At 41.0% G+C, this 17,905-nt stretch overlaps 1 protein-coding gene across 1 annotated transcript in view; it reads left to right on the forward strand.

The window, feature by feature from the left end:
* The window catches only part of LOC126273093 (S1 RNA-binding domain-containing protein 1), a 189,316-nt gene that overhangs the window by 73,181 nt on the left and 98,230 nt on the right, over positions 1 to 17,905 (forward strand). Inside the window, exon 6 of the mRNA XM_049976518.1 lies at positions 9,032 to 9,267. Coding sequence (XP_049832475.1) covers positions 9,032 to 9,267 — 236 coding nt within the window. The remainder of the gene's footprint in view (positions 1 to 9,031; positions 9,268 to 17,905) is intronic.

Below are 17,905 nucleotides of genomic sequence, written 5' to 3' on the forward strand. Positions count from 1 at the left end.
AAACACACAGTGTTCCAAACTAATTTGTGTGCTATACAGAAAGGCAAAACTTTCCTGCCCACCAATGAAGTTGAAATTAAGACTTTTATTGGAATAAATCTTTATATGGGTATCACCAAAAAGCCTAGCTACAGAGATTACTGGAGCACTGATACAGGTCTTGGTGAAAGTTACATATCAAAGCTGTTGCCAGTAAAACGATTTAGTTGGCTACTGAGTAACTTGCACCTCAATGATAATTCGGTCACTCCCGACAGAAACAGTCAGAATTATGACAAACTTTACAAACTACATTCATTTCTAGACAATTTTAAAAAGGAAATTCCAGGATTGCTATAAACCACATCAAAAACTTGCTATTGATGAATCAATGGTTAAATTTAAAGGCAGATCATCTCTCAAACAATATATATGAGGGACAAACCTATAAAAAGAGTGTACAAAGTGTGGATGTTATGTGATCAGTCATCATACAACCTTAAATTTGATGTTTATATAGGAAAAGCTTCACATTCTCCAGTAGTGGGGCTAGGATCAAAAGTGGTTCTAAATTTAACCAGTGGTCTTCATGGAAAGAATCATATTATTTTCATGGACAATTATTTTACATCATATGATCTGTTCAAGGACCTAAAATCCAATGGTGTGTACGCTTGTGGAACAATAAATCCCAAAAGGAAAACATGCCAAAACTCAAGGAGGAAAAGGAAATGGAAAGAGGGGAATTTGATTACAAAATAAGCAATGATGACATAATGATCTATAGATGGAAAGATAATAGGGCAGTCAACTTGATTTCAACATGTCATTCTCTATCAGATGTGTCCACAGTAACTCGAAAAATGAAAGATGGAACAATAAATAATATTACTGGTCCATTTGTATTGGGAAGACTACAATTCCAGTATGAAGTCTGTGGATAATTTTGATTGACTAAAGTCAGATTATGCTATTGACAAAAAAACCAAGAAATGGTGCATGAGATTGTTTTTTCACTTTTTAGACTGGCAGACGCGTACATTATGCACAAAGAAATCGAAATGGAGCAGTTCTCCAATAAAGACTTCTGTCGAGAGGTGTACAAAATATTGTTGGCTCCAAAAATAGTTTCAATGGCAGCTAATTTTGCTTCATATGCCAAAGTAGTATAGCAACCCAGATCAAATCACACAAACCATACGTAGATGAAAGTATTTGACACGGAAGCATTAAAAATCAACCAATTTACTCATTATCTAGAAGAAGCGTAGTTTGCAGTTCAAAGAAAAATCCAGTGCGAACAGTGTGGATGTGTTCAGTGTGTAAAGTACCTTTGTGTCTGAGAGCAGGCAAGAACTGTTTCAAGAGAGATCACGAAAATTAAAAACTAGTTATTTTAAAGTTCAACCACCAAATATCGAATTTGTATACTGTAATGGGGTGGTGGTTACCCATAGTGACCATATTTAATGTTAATATTTTGTTGTTGTTTAAGTGAATTTTTACAAACTCAAAGTATAAAACATGTCAAAACAATAAAACTAATGTGTTACAAGAAAAGAAATTTGAAATTTGCAAATAATCTTTCTTGCCCCACTAAGGTAAATTTTAGTGGTGTTTACCTGCCCCTCAAAGAGATATACAGTCATGCAGCTGCATTTAGACATTCAGTTAATATTGAGATGTGAGGTATGAAAGGAAACATCCAGAGAAAAAGGTCCTATTAATAGTTATACTGTCTTTTTGGTGTAAGCAGTGGGTATGATCAACTTGTCTAATGAAGATATAGATGTTGCCATCAGCAATACGAGAACAGTGCATAATATCTGCACCAGATATTAAACCAGTTACCATCCATAAGTAGTCATTGATGACTGTCATGAGGACAGCTTTGTCTGTGAGAGATAGTCTCGTCAGGGCTGATAGGTGATTGGTGACATGTTCTAGTCAATGTCAGCTGTGAGTACCCCATTGCAGAGGTCTCATCGGCATGCACATTGACTAGCTCCATTGATACTGCAACATTATAAGATGTTGACTGTAGAGCCACCGCATAACTGGTCATTGAACCAGCCAAGGCTAGACAGTAACCATTTCAGTTATTTACATTTCAAAATGTGTTAATTTCTTAACAGAAATGCCATAGTATCCATGCATACATTTCTTTGTGTTAACCAGCATACAAACACAGTAAACAAACAAGATATAAACAGAAAACCACGGTCACTAAAGTGTTTCACACTGTGCTTTTTCCCAACCACTGTTATGCATATCTTCTTGGCCAATGTGTTGTCCTCAATCCTCACGATGTGCCCGAAAAATCTGTTTTCTACTCCATATCTTGATTGAAATTGTGTTGACATTGTATTTTAAATGGTGTAACTGTATTTTCTCTACTGATGTTCCAGTGAAATTCCAGTTATTGTCCATTCGACATTTCAGTCTGATTTATTGGAAAGTTGCTGTTATAATTTCCATGGTTATGATTGTCATTGTTTCAACCCCTCCACAGTCCGCCCCTGGTAACAGAGTGGTCAGAGCAACGGAATGTCATACCTAATGGCCTGGGTTCGATTCCCAGCTGGGTTGGAGTTTTTCTCCAGTCAGGGACTGGGTGTTGTGTTGTCCTTATCATTGTCATTTCATCCCCATCTACACGCAAGTCGCCAAAGTGGTGTCAACTCGAAAGACTTGCGCCAGGCGAACAGTCTACCTGACAGGAGGCCCTAGCCACACGGCATTTCCATTTTTCAACCCCTCCACAACTGTGGACCTTGTTGTCGTGGGATAGTCTGCGTGTCTCAACAATACAGATACCTCTACTGTAGATGCTACCGTATAAATGTACATATATAAATTATGTCATTGTATTATTACATGAGTTTTACAAAATATTGTCATTCGCATATGCAAAAAAGTATTATGTATAAGGTACTGCAGTGATGGGCAAATGCCCTAAACTGCTGTGGTGAAAAAAAAACTCTTATTAAGAAACAGCATACATCAAACAATTGATTATCTATATTTCATACTTACTATTTCTACAAACAGCAGAGCACCTAATGTATAGGACAGTCTAATCTGTGGTTCCTGAAGAGGGGTGGCAGCCTTTTCAGTATTTGCAGCAGCACCAGTCTGATTCACTGACTGATCGCACTTTGTGACATTATCCAAAATGGGCTTGCAGTGTTGGTACTGTGAAAGGCTGAAAGTGAGGTGTAACTGTAGCTGATATATTTCCCGAGTAAGGGCGTCTCTAGTGTGTGATTAAATGACGATGACCATCTTGATCAAAATATTCTGGAGATAAAACAATCCCATATTTAGAACTGTTGTTGAAGATAGTTCAGGAGAATGTCATTAGAAAGTCAGGCATTCCATGGGTCAGAGCATGGATTGTAAGAATCTTTAAGAGTAGGTAGACTAGAGAATTTGAAAATATGAATGGCTGGGTTGAAGTTAGATTTCAGAGGAAATTAATGAAGATTAGTGGCAGGGGGAACAGGATTTCTGATCAGGTGATTGCAGGCTTATGAACACAGAAGCAAATATTGATAATACAAGTGTAGGTTTAATAAAGAATAAGAAAATAGTAATTTCAGTGAACTATTGTAAGTAACATAGTGAACACATTATCATTGCCAGCATAGTTAGAAAGCCAAAACCCACCACAGTGGAACAAGTATATGGTTACTTGCTCTACAGATGACATGACTATTTTAAATATATTATATTAGTCAGCTTATTAAGGCAAACGAAAATTTGTGACGGGGGAAAGGAATTCAAATTTGGAAAATGGAAGAGACAGAAAAATGGTAAGGGAACATGAACTGTGGGACAGGTATGAAAACGGAATCCTACTGGTAGCATTTTGCATAGAGCACATTTTAATCATTGCAAATGCGTGGTTCAAGAATCATGATGTAAAGTTGTACAAATGTATGTGACCAGAAGACACTGTAAGGTTTGATGAATAAGATCAGCTAATGGCAACAGAGAGATTTCAATTTCAAAACCAAGTATTAAACTGTAAAACATATCAGTGCCAAGTATGTACCCTGACCAAAATTTGATGCTGATTGAAACTAAGATAATTGCAGAAAATAGGGAATCTCTGAATAAGTTGTAGCAACCAAGATGTACTGTGGAATTCAGAATTGGCATTCGGCAGTAGGAGTCAGGACACAACAATAAAAGATGAATACATAGCTTTGAGAGATGGAGTAATAGAGGTAGCAGGGGAACAATTTGGCAAAAAGTCCAATAAAATCCTCGGATAACTCCTGAGATACCATATTTAATTCAGAAAGGGAGAAAATATAAAAAAAAAGGTGGTAGGAGAAACCTACAAATGGGATGAAGATGTGCAAGAATAAGATTGACAGGAAGTGCAAAATGGCAAAGTGAAAATGAAGCAATGGAAAAACCAGGATGGAATGTAACAATATTATAAAATGGTTAGAGGAGAAATGCAGAGCTGTAGGAGCAGCCATGACTGTGGTTACTAGCAAGGCGGCAAGCCAGTAATAAGTAAAAAATGGGTGGTTGAAAGGTAGAAGGATATACAGAAGGGCTATGTAAAGGAAAGAAAGTGGAAATAGAGAATGAAGTCGATGAAAATAAGAAGGAAGGTATGACACAGTGAGAAGAATTGGAAAGATCACTGAAAGATCTAAGTCAAAACAGGGCACGTGCTATTGATGACATTCCCTGAGATTTGTTGAGTTCTTTGGGAGGGTTGCCATGACAAAGCTATTCCACTAGGTACACAGCAAGTACAAGACAGGCAAAACACACACAGACTTAGGAAGACAAGTGCTGACAGATGGAATATTAGCACACTGCCTATTCTGCAACTTGTACACAAATCAGACTACACTTGTAAAAGTCATAGGATATTAAAGAGAGGCAGTCCTTGAAGGGGTAGTGAGAGAGTGTTGAAACCTATCTCTGATGCTATTCTGTTTCTACATTAAGCAACCACTGAACGAAACCAAACTGGATTTTGGTGAGGAATTTAAAGCTCTGGAAGAAGAAATAAAACTTTGAGGTTTACTGGTGACATTTTAATTTTGCCAGAGATGCAAAGAACTTGTGTGTGCAGTTGAACAGAATAGATGGTGTGTTGAAAAGATTTTATCAGATGAACATCAACAGAAGTAGTAATACAAGGGAGGTGTTACTTTAGGAAATTAGACTATGAAACAAGACAAAGTCATGGGCAGGTTTTGCTGTTTGAGAAGGAGAATAACTGACTATGGCTGAAATAGAAGGATTATAAATTCCTGAATGCCAATAGCAAACAAAGTTTTTCTGAAAAAGAGAAATATGTTGTCTAATATAAACTTAAAAGCAAGGATAATAAATAGTCCATGCAAGAGGAGAATGGAAGCTTTTGGACTGTGGTGCTACACAAAAATGCTGAAGAGTAGATAATTAGGTGGCACTAATAACGAGCTGAAAGTGGGAGAAATGAGACACAGTATGAGGTGAGGCATGAAAGATTAATTAGGCTATGGAGGTAAGTGCAGGTGGTAAAATTGTGGAGGCGGCTTGCGCAATATAGACTAGTGTTGAAGGTCACATCTGACCAATATTTGGCCTGAAGACACCAAGAACAACAACATTGTTATAATTTGTTTCCACTATTCATTTAGTGTCTTATATATTATTTTACCCCTTTTTCCCATCCATCCACCTTTCATTTTACACTTTTACTGATATTTGTCTTATGGCCATATGATGTTACATTGTTGAGATATGTTTTCCATCATCTGACATTCCATTCCTTTGCAAGATGGATAAATTTTGTCATTTGTACTTTTTCCTTTCTTGTTCCATTAGCATACATGCTTATCTAGGATTCAGGTGTAACGGTATAAAGGTATTCAACAGCTCCCTTGTAAATAAAACACCAAACTGTTAATCTGTACAAACTGAAAAAAAATTGAGAAAGATACTTGATTGCCATTCTTTCTAAATATGACCGAAATGTCTTAGACTTGAGGATTGAAAAGTTCCTTAACTACATATCAAGTTGCAATGTTCATTGTATTGCTGTATGATTAACAGGACAATATATTTAAAGCCATAGTTAATTATTTTTTTGAAATATATGAATGTAATCAATTAGATATTAGGCTGTCAGTGTGTGATGTGCTTAGGAAGTAGCAACTTTCACTAGGCTACATGTAACTACCTTATGCTCAAGTAGTATTAAGCAGAATAGTAGTAGTTTATTGTTAATACAGGTTAAAGATTACGTTTCTGTGACTTTCATTTCTTTAATTAATGTGTACCTTGACTTCCCACACATCCAGGAAAGTTCTTCTGCAAATCATGATGTATGAATTAATTATTTATAGAAAATAAGAAAATAAATATATGATAACTCAAGAGAAAGAACATTTTTCCAAAGATATTTCTGATTTTTATCCCATATCTCAGAAGTTCATTGCTTCATTTTTGTTGTTAATTTTGTATGGAATTTTTAGTTTATTACAACTGGGATTTTAAAAGTGCATACAACATCCCCTCCACTATCACTCTCACCATCTGCCCTCTCCACCTCCCTCTCACCCCCTCTCTCCTGCCCCCACAATGTACCCTCCTCCACCCTCTCCACCTCTCTCCATCATCCACTTGTCCTCCCTCTCACCCTCCATTTCCTGTCCCTCTCACCTTCCATTTCCTTTCCCTCTCACCATCCTTCTCCTCTCCCTCTCACCATCCTTCTCCTCTTCCTCTCACCCTCCTTAAGCCTCTCCCCTCCCATTCACCCTCACACTCAACATCATTGTCCCTCTCCTCGCAACTTCCTTGCCACCCTCCCCCTTCTTCTCAACCTCCCCCTCCCTCTCCCCCTCCCCTTTCCCATCCCCATCCCTCTCGCCCTCCCCATCCCTCTCGCCCTCCCCATCCCTCTCGTCCTCCCCCATCCCTCTCGTCCTCCCCATCCCTCTCGTCCTCCCCATCCCTCTCGTCCTCCCCCATCCCTCTCGCCCTCCCCATCCCCCTCGCCCTCCCCATCCCCCTCGCCCTCCCCATCCCCCTCGCCCTCCCCATCCCCCTCGCCCTCCCCCATCCCCCTCGCCCTCCCCCATCCACCTCGCCCTCCCTCTCCACCTCGCCCTCCCTCTCCACCTCGCCCTCCCTCTCCACCTCGCCCTCCTTCTCCCCCTCGCCCCCCCTCTCCTCCCCCTCGCCTCGCCCACCCCCTCTCCTTCTCGCCCTCCACCTCTCCTTCTCGCCCTCCACCTCTCCTTCTCGCCCTCCACCTCTCCTTCTCGCCCTCCACCTCTCCTTCTCGCCCTCCACCTCTCCTTCTCGCCCTCCACCTCTCCTTCTCGCCCTCTCCTTCTCCCCCTCCCCTCGCCTTCTCCCCCTCGCCTTCTCCCCCTCTCCTTCTCCCCCTCTCCTTCTCCCCCTCTCCTTCTCCCCCTCCCCCTCTCCTGCTCCCCCTCCCCCTCTCCTGCTCCCCCTCCCCCTCTCCTTCTCCCCCTCTCCTCCTTCCCTCCCCCTCTCCTTCTTCCCCTCCCCCTCTCCTTCTCCCCCTCCCCTCTCCTTCTCCCCCTCCCCTCTCCTTCTCCCCCTCCCCTCTCCTTCTCCCCCTCTCCTTCTCCCCCTCTCCTTCTCCCCCTCTCCTTCTCCCCCTCTCCTTCTCCCCCTCTCCTTCTCCCCCTCTCCTTCTCCCCCTCTCCTTCTCCCCCTCTCCTTCTCCCCCTCTCCTTCTCCCCCTCTCCTTCTCCCCCTCTCCCTCTCCCCCTCTCCCCCTCTCCCCCTCTCCCTCTCCCCCTCTCCCTCTCCCCCTCTCCCTCTCCCCCTCTCCCTCTCCCCCTCTTCTCGTCCTCCCCCTCTCCTTCTCCCACCCTCTCGCCCTCCCCCTGTCCTTCTCCCCCTCTTCTCGCCCTCCCCCCTGTCCTCCCCCCTCTTCTCGCCCTCCCCCTCTCCTTCTCCCCCTCTTCTCGCCCTCCCCCTCTCCTTCTCCCCCCTCTCCTTCTCCCCCTCTTCTCGCCCTCCCCCTCTCCTTCTCCCCCTCTTCTCGCCCTCCCCCCTTTCCTTCTCCCCCTCTTCTCGCCCTCCCCCCTTTCCTTCTCCCCCTCTTCTCGCCCTCCCCCCTTTCCTTCTCCCCCTCTCCTTCTCGCCCTCCCCCTCTCCTTCTCGCCCTCCCCCTCTCCTTCTCGCCCTTCCCCCTCTCCTTCTCGCCCTTCCCCTCTCCTTCTCGCCCTCCCCCTCTCCTTCTCGCCCTCCCCCTCTCCTTCTCCCCCTCTCCTTCTCCCCCTCTCCTTCTCGCCCTCCCCCTCTCCTTCTCGCCCTCCCCCTCTCCTTCTCGCCCTCCCCCTCTCCTTCTCGCCCTCCCCCTCTCCTTCTCGCCCTCCCCCTCTCCTTCTCGCCCTCCCCCTCTCCTTCTCGCCCCCTCCCCCCCTCTCCTTCTCCCCCTCCCCCCTCTCCTTCTCCCCCTCGCCCTCTCCCTTCTCCCCCTCGACACTAGATCGCGTGTTCTCGCCCTCTCCCTTCTCCCCCTCGCCCTCTCCCTTCTCCCCCTCGCCCTCTCCCTTCTCCCCCTCGCCCTCCTCCCCCTCGTCTCTCCCTTCTCCCCCTCGCCCTCTCCCTTCTCCCCCTCGCCCTCCTCCCCCTCGTCCTCTCCCTTCTCCCCCTCGCCCTCTCCCCTCCCCCCTCGCCCTCTCCCTTCTCCCCCTCGCCGTCCCCCTTCTCCCCCTCGCCGTCCCCCTTCTCCCCCTCGCCCTCCCCCTTCTCCCCCTCGCCCTCCCCCTTCTCCCCCTCGCCCTATCCCTTCTCCCCCTCGCCCTCTTCTTGCCCCTCCCTACCTCTCTGTTCATCACTTTCTCTGTATCCCCCATCGATCTACCTCATTCCTTCTTCCAACTTGCCTCATTCTTGTTTCCCAGCTGTTGGTTCCTTTCTGTTCTGGCCCCCTTCATCAAGAGCTTGGAAAGCATGAACCTACAAAATTACTTTGAGCAATTTTATATGTAAAGGAACATCACAAAACATACTTCAATAATTATGTTGCTTGTGATTCTGTTAACAGTATGCTCCATACAAGACAGGCGGCACAGGAACTTTGGCAGACCGAGCTCGGAAGCTTGGTTTGGAGGCTCCAGCAATGGCCATATTAAATGGAGAGGGAGAAATAGTTTGCAGTAACTTGGTACAGCCAGGAGTTAAAGGACGATCAACCATTCAGGAAGTGATTACTGGTTGTCAGCATATAATAGCTGATGCAATTTCGAAAGATGAGGCCGTTATCGACTTTGTTAGAGAATTGTGAGTACAATTACCGAAAAATGTATATATTTTCATATGTTAGATAACTTTTTACTGTTTTCTGAGTATATTTTTTGTTACAAAATCTATTTTGTTTTCTTTTGTCAGTATTGGCAGCCATTTTTTTTCATGTGCTACTTAAGTAATGCTTTACCATACAAATAATAAAAGATCCGATCTTCTGCAACTGAATGTCTTGTTGGTGCCTATCAAAGATGTTTTGTGTTTTGCCCATTCATGCTGGGCAAATTCATTGGTAAGGACATTAAAATGACAGGGGTTATACGCACTAGGGGGGGGGGGGGGGGGGGGGAACAGAATTTTTTTCATTTTGCAGAACAATGAAGTTATTTTTGTTGGCTTGCAAAAGGAATTTGGCTTTTATTAATATTTTCCACAGAGGCAGTCAATTTATTTGAAACAAAGTGTTTCACTTCACTCTGCTGGCTTGTTTCAGCTGTTTGCTGAACTTCAAGTGCACTTTTTCGGCTCCTATGGCATAATGCCATAATAAAGAACCAAATATGAAATAATACATTACTGGTACTCCAAGAAAATCTACATTCTGAAAACCACACTTAAAAGCTCAGTACCATTTAGCAACCTACTTCTTGTGAATCTGGATGTATGAATGTGCACTTCAAGCCAAATTATGCAATTTAGTATGCTTTATGAAAATTCAGTGCTGTTGGAGTGTTCTGATTTCGTTTCTTTTCTGACGTAATATGAGATCTATTAATGATATATATGTATGAACATATTGAGATGTTCACCTGAAGACAAATAAGCAGGCAATTTTGGTCAGTAGTACTGAATAAAACATTTTGTTTCCAATATACTGACAGCTTTAGCAGAATTTTACGGCTCTGCCTCCTATGAAACCTAATGTTTTTTGATCACTAGACATGTTTCAACACTTGTGTGGTACAGCTTCTAAGTTTGACGTTATTTCTTAAAGTGTATTGTTTGCATCTTAAGTTTACAGAATGCCATTCTTTTGTAAATTTTAGACTGGTAGCATACCATGTTTTATCATTGGAACTCTCCACAAGGCCTTGTATTTACTCCTGCAGTAGAATATAAACTGCTAGTTACACAGTTTCTTGGCTTCAAAGATAACCTTGTTAATTTTTTTATACCATTTGAAAAATCACAAAAAAACATTGTCTGTTGTTCTGACAAAAGTCAATCAGGGTAACTTTTTACCAGTCAGGATATCTTTGTACTGTTTAGTACTTTTGTTGCCAATGGGTGCTGATCCACTTACTTAACACACGCGAGACAGATAGTAACAGTTTTACTACTATTGTGGTTTCTAATTAATATTTCAGTTGTATTTCCACTATCTTACAAGTTTTCACACTTGTGATGATGGCGATAGTGATTTAAGTTAAACAATGCCAGGTCTATCAAATATCGTGATACTTCAAAATAAACCTGCAATACTGAATGTAACATTGTTTGTTTTTGCTTCTTATTAACCCCCAATTTCCTCCTGGTATGACCAAAATTAATCCAGAGCATTAAATATAAGACAATTTCTATATTTAAGACTGGTTTAAAGTTATCCTAAATGACAGTGTAACTTTGTACTAGTATTAAAATAAGATTTTACTCTAATAGAGCGTAGTTAGTGTACATTTTCACTTTCCCAAGCAATCAATTACTATAAATGTAAAATGTTACAATGTCTGTTGTGATGTTTAACATTATCTTGTTTACACTGCTTTCAACAAATGGAAAAAAGTGGTATAAAGTTACCTCAATTGGCTGTATGAAAACAACTTTTTATTTGTTTTTTATTTTTCCAAGAAATTTGTATTCCTTCTTACTATCTTTTTGCTGTATTGTGTGGAAACAAAATGCTAGCTGACAGTACTGCAGAGTACTGATGAAAAAAATCTTATGTTAAAGTCACCACATAGCAAAATATTAGGATATTTTGAGTTTTTCAAACGAATATAATACCAAGGACTGCTTTGTTATTTTGCATACTTTATCTGGATAGGATATGATGAAACAATTGTCCTCAGTACAATAAATCCATAAATGCCCTCCGAACAACATGCTGCATTCCAGCACATGGTCACATGATGCCCCACCAAGCACAGAATTCTAAATAGAAATGCAACAAAGCCATATGAGTAAACACCAAGCATGAAAATCCTATGTCATTGCAGCTGCACATGTGCAGTAATGACTGTTTTCTGGCGTTCTCTGGCAACTGTTCAAAAGGACCTATTTTTAACAGGTCATGGGAAAATATTGCGAATTGTGGCTTCAGAAGCTTTACTTTCAAAGTAAATTTCCTTTTAGGCAAGATGAATGATGTTACATCTGAGATGAATTTCTTAAATCACAAATCGTTTGACTCATTCTAAACTTAATGTGTTGAGGATGAGCCACATAGAAAAATTTCAGGTGCAGAAGACCAGCCATTTGTGCCATTCTTTAAAATTTTACTGGCACATTTTTGTATGATGTATCTGAAAGGGTATGTTGTGGTTGTGGTCTTCAGTCCAGAGATTGGTTTGGTGCAGCCCTCTATGTTGCTCTATTCTGCCCAAGCTTCTTCATCTCCAAGTAACTGTTGCAACCTACATCCTTCTGAATCTGCTTAGTGTCTTCATCTCTTGGTCTCCCTCTATGATTTTTTTTTACTCTCCATGTTTCCCTCCAGTACTAAATTGGTGATGCCTTGATGCCACAGAATATGCCCTACCAACTGATCCCTTCTTCTAGTCACGTTGTGCCACAAATTCCTCTTCTCTCCTATTCTATTCAGTACCTCCTCATCAGTTACGTGATCTACTCATCTACTCTTCAGCATTCTTCTGTAGCACCACATTTCAAAAGCTTATATTCCCTTCTTGTCTAAACTATTTATCATGCATGTTTCACTTCCATACATGGGTACACTCCATACAAATACTTTCAGAAAAGACTTCCTGACACTTAAATCTATACTCAGTGTTAACAAATTTCTCTTCTTCAAGAACTCTTTCCTTGCCAGTGCCAATCAACATTTTATATCCTCTCTACTTCGACCATCGTCATTTATTTTGCAAAACTCATCTACTACTTTAAGTGTCTCATTTCCTAATCTAATTCCCTTGGCATCACCTGATTTAATCAGATGACATTACATTATCCTCATTTTGCTTTTGTTGATGTTCATCTTATATCCTCCTTTCAGTGCACTGTCTATCCCGTTCAACTGCTCTTCCAGGTCCTTTGGGGTGTGACAGAATTACTGTGTCATTGGCAAACCGCAAAGTTTTTATTTCTTCACTATGGATTTTAATTCCTACTTCAGATTTTTCTTTTGTTTCCTTTACTGCTTGCTCAATATACAGATTGAATAACATCGGGGATAGGCTACAACCCAGTCTCACTCCCTTCCCAACCACTGCTTCTCTTTCATGCCCCTCAACTCTCCTAACTGCCATCTGGTTTCTGTACAAATTGTAAATAGCCTTTCACTCCCTGTATTTGATCCCTGCTACCTTCAGAGGTAGATTATTCCAATCAACATTGTCAAATGCCTTGTCTAAGTCTACCAGTACTACAAACGTAATTTTACCTTTCCTTAACCTATCTTCTAAGATAAATCATAGGGTCAGTATTGCCTCATGTGTTCCAACATTTCTACAGAATCCAAACTGATCCTTCCCTAGGTCGGCTTCTACCAGTTTTTCCATTTGTCTGCATCGTCTGTAAAGAATTTGGGTTAGTATTTTGGAGCCGTGACTCATTAAACTGATATTTCAGTAATTTTCACACATGTCAACACTTGTTTTCTTTGTGATTGGAATAATTATATTTTTCTTGAAATTTGAGGGTATTTCCCCTGTCTCATACATCTTGCTCACCAGATGGTAGAGTTTTGTCCAGGCTGGCTCTCTTGAGGCTATCAGTAGTTCTAATGGAATGTTGTCTACTCCTGGGACCTTGTTTTGACTTAGGTCTTTCAGTGCTCTGTCAAACTCTTCACGCAGTATCGTATCTCCCATTTCATCTTCATCTACATCCTCTTCCATTTCCATAATATTGTCCTCAAGTACATCTCCCTTGTATAGACCCTCTATATACTCCTTCGACCTTTCTGCTCTCCCTTCTTTGCTTAGAACTGGGTTTCCATCTGAGGGTATTCATTCAGGTGGTTCTCTTTTCTCCAAAGGTCTCTTTAATTTTCCTGTAGGCAGTATCTATGTTACCCCTAGTGATAAATGCCTCTACATCCGTATATTTGTCCTCTAGCTATCCCTGTTTAGGCATTTTGCGCCTCCTGTCGATCTCATTTTTGAGATGTTTGTATTCCTTTTCGCCTGCTTCATTTACTGCATTTTTAAATTTTCTCTTTTCCTCAGTTAAATTTAATATGTCTTCTGTTACCCAAGGATTTCTACTAACCCTTGTCTTTTTGTCTACTTGATCCTCTGCTGCCTTTATAATTTCATCTTTCGAAGCTACCCATTCTGCTTCTACTGTATTTCTTTCCCTCATTCTTGTGAATAGTTCTATAATGCTCTCTCTGAAACTCTCTACAGCCTTTGGGTCCTTCAATTTATCCAGATCCCATCTCGCAAAAATTCCCACCTTTTAGGAATTTATAGGGTAACACATGCAAAAAAGCACCAATATTACACTGATGAGCCAAAACATTATGACTACCTGCTTAATAGCTTCTTTATCTGCCTTTGGAATGAAATACGTGAGTGATTTTGCATATCAGGGATCCAACAGTTTGTTGGTAAGTTTGCAGAGGTATCTGGGATTACATGTCTACACACAGATCATGAAATTCCACTGCAGGCTCTTCATCATGCATGAACTACTTCTCCAGGCATTGTTGGAATAGTTTCTTTCCTAGCAGGATAAGGAGGTCATTTGATAGGAACTGACGATACTTTGCACCAGTCAACCTGTTTGGTAGTATATAAGGTCCTATTAATCTATTGCCAGTAACTTGTCCTTAAGTTAATTGAAAATGTGCACTGATTCCTTGCTTCTTCAACTGCATGTGAATATCCAACAGCCCACACATGTTGATTAAAAAAAATTGACAATCCCATTTTACCTGAAACTAGCTTTTGTCTGTGAAAAATATCTTTGGTGTGGAAAGTGGATTTTCACCACAAATTTTCAGCAGCCATGCACAGCACTACATTCAGGAAGGCTGAATTTGTGGCCGAAGGGTTTTGACACGCCATTTATGATATGGGTATACTAACTGTTCATGCAGTATTGCACAGATTAAACAATGACTAACTCTGATAAATGCTGAAATTCTACGTGCACTAGTTCCAGAGATCTTTGTCCACTTTTAATATTCGCTACTGCACAATAGAAGTACAAACAGTGTGAGGTCTGCTGTGATCTGCCATTGCTGGAATTAGTAAGCCAGAGTCTGCTAGTTACTGGAAAAGATGGCTGAATAACTGTTCACATGGTACTCTGGATATTTTTCAGCTTACAGGACATGTACTGGACAGTTGCTTTCATTTGCCAAACCGTAACAGAAGACCACATCCCCTGTGTAATCACAGGCTTCCATTATCCTGATAAGCGCAAATATAAATCTACAAGAAAAGTATTTCATGAACTTACAAAACACAACCTGATCCAATTTGAACTGATGTATGCACTGCACTTACCCAGACCTGTGAACACAATTTACAGTAATAATACTAACAGGTATTTACTGCATGTTGTATCCAAGGATTGTAATAGAGTAATATGCTCCCATTTGTTTACTGCATTCAGTAGGGCATTCGTGATAGCAAAGAGGTTGCAGTAGAAGAGATTTGTTTCACAGTAGCAAAGGTGGGGAAGTGCTCATAGCCCTGAACGTATGCGTTTTAGACTCCATGTTCAATGTATATTTTTTTCGTGTTCTAGTCCATACTATTACCTCTCAAAACATGGAATACCTTACAGCTGAAAGTCCAGGATGGGATAATAACAATATGGAGATGATGGATTACTACTCACCACATAGAGGAGCTGTTCAGTTGCAGACAGATACAATGAAAAAAAAAAAAAACTAGATTTTGTTGTGAGTCTTTCATCAGAAGTAGAAAACTCACACACGCACAACTCCCTCCCCCCCGCTCTCTCTCTCTCTCTCTCTCTCTCTCTCTCTCTCTCTCTCTCTCTCCCTCCCCCCCCTCTCCCCCCCTCTGCCCCCTCTCCCCCTCCCCCTCCCTCCCTCCCTCCCTCTCTCTCTCTCTCTCTCTCTCTCTCTCTCTCTCTCTCTCTCTCTCTCTCTCCCTCTCCCTCTCCCTCCCCCCTCCCCCTCCCTCCCTCCCTCTAGGACAATGCAGATGTGTTGACAGGAAAGAGAGCATGTGTAGTACTGGACTGGGAACAGGGAAAGGGAAAGGTAGTTGGAGGACAGGGAGTAGTGAAGTTTGAAGGTTGCAGGGAGAGTTCCCACATGCATAGTTCAGTTAACCTAGTACTGTGGAAAGAATCCAGATGGCATAGCTTGTGAAGTAGTCTTTGAAGTGAATCATATCTTCTTGGGTGCCACATTCAGCAAGATGGTGGTCCAGCACCCTCTTGGCCATATTTTGGCAGTGGTCGTTCATGCAGACAGCTTGTTAGTGTCATGCCCACTTAGAATGTCTCACAGTGGTTGCAGCTAAGTTGGTAGATCACATGGCTGATTTCCTAGGCGGCCCTATGATGGAGTAGGAGTTGTCTGTGATACAGACATACATTCACGGGTTACAGCTTTTTCTGGGAAACTATAATGAATTGATAGCCTCTAGTCGAGACATCAAAATGTACATAGTACAATTAAAGACAACATTTAGAATGAGGAGGAGGAGAAGAAGAAGGAGAAGAAGAAGGAATTGTAGAAACAAGTTTTAATACATCTTTGAAGCAGTTGTGTTACTAATTGATGGACTGGCTTTGGATTTGATTAGAGGGTGTGGGATAGACTGGGATAAGAAAGAAACAATGAATGTACTTGAGGTACAAGTTGTTTGAGGAAAAAGAATGTAATTGTAACTGTTGACCATGAGATTGTGTACACTTATTATAATCTCTAGGTCTATGGCATCAGATCTGATGTAATGCTAGATTAACATTTTTGTGAGGGATTTGGAAGGAGTTACGCAAACAGGTGGTGCCTGGCAAGACTCCTCCAGTCCATGACAATATCCTCCAAATTTATTTTTCCTGTCAATATAAGAATTTCATTTTCCCTGCCCTTCTTCACTTGGACCAGGGCTTTGGTTAACAACATCACGATTGGCTTATTTCTTGATCTTTGCCTGCTAATTGCTGCCATTCTAATTGAAACATCTCTGCAGGAAATTATAATCTATTCATTAATCATCTAGAAGCTCTATTGGGTTATTTAACAGTAAGAAACAAAGACTTTTGATTGCTGGTGAATTTAATACAGATTTTCTTATTCAACCTTCCGGTAAACATTTACTGCAGTTAGTAATGTTGTCTTTCAATCTAACTCACACTGTAAACCTTCCAACTAGGATCACTGAATCCTCAAGGACAGCCATTGATAACATTTTTATAGACAAATTAAAGGAACAAAATCATATCATAAAACCTGTAATAAAGGGACTATCAGATCATGACATGCAGCTCCTTGTTTTAGATGTAAATTCTAAGCAGATTATCAAGACTGCTAAATCTGAGTATAGGAGAGTATTCAATCAACCAAAAATTGAGTGGTTTTAGAAAACTGCTCAAAGATATGAACTGGAAAGATGTTTATAGTGCTCATGACATGAATGAAAAATATAACACATTCATGAACAATGTCAGTACCATGTTTGAAAACTGTTTTCCTCTAAAAGTTACTCAAATTAAACAGAAGATTATAATAAAACCATGGCTCACACAAGGAATAAAGATTTCCACTAACACAAAAAGGAAAATGTATCTATCGACCAAGAAAAGCTCCAATGCTGATGATTTAGCTAAATACAAGGAATACTGTAAAATATTATAAAATGTAATTCAGACATCTAAACAAATACACTACCAGAAGAAGATAGCAATGTCAGGGAACAAAATAAAAACAATATGGGATATAGTGAAAGAGGAGACTGGTAGAACCAGAAAGGAACTGGAGCAAATAGCACTAAGGGTAGATGACACATTAGTAACCGATGGGCATAGTGTGGCAAATCTATTTAACAAGTACTTTATATCCGTTACTGATAGAATGGGATTGACAGGATCAGTAAATAATGCACTTGAATATCTGAAACTAGCCTTTACAAATAGCTTCAGGTACATGAATATGTCACTCACTTCACCAAAAGAAATAACTTCCATAATAAAATCTTTAAAAACAAAGCATTCTAGTGGTTACGATGAAATATTAACAAAGTTAATTAAGGCATGTTCTTGCGAGTTTAGTACAATTCTAAGTTACTTGTGTAACCAGTCAATTATAACTGGGACATTTCCATACTGGCTAAAATATGCAGATGTTAAGCCTCTATTCAAGAAAGGGGGTAAAGAGATGCCATCAAACTACAGACCGATTTCACTTTTGCCAGATTCTCAAAAATTTTAGAAAAAGCAATCTACAGGCAGCTTCTCAACCATCTGACCACAAATAACATATTATCAAGAACACAGTTTGGATTTC

This window comes from Schistocerca gregaria, chromosome 5, assembly GCF_023897955.1.
Source record: "Schistocerca gregaria isolate iqSchGreg1 chromosome 5, iqSchGreg1.2, whole genome shotgun sequence".
NCBI lineage: Eukaryota > Metazoa > Arthropoda > Insecta > Orthoptera > Acrididae > Schistocerca > Schistocerca gregaria.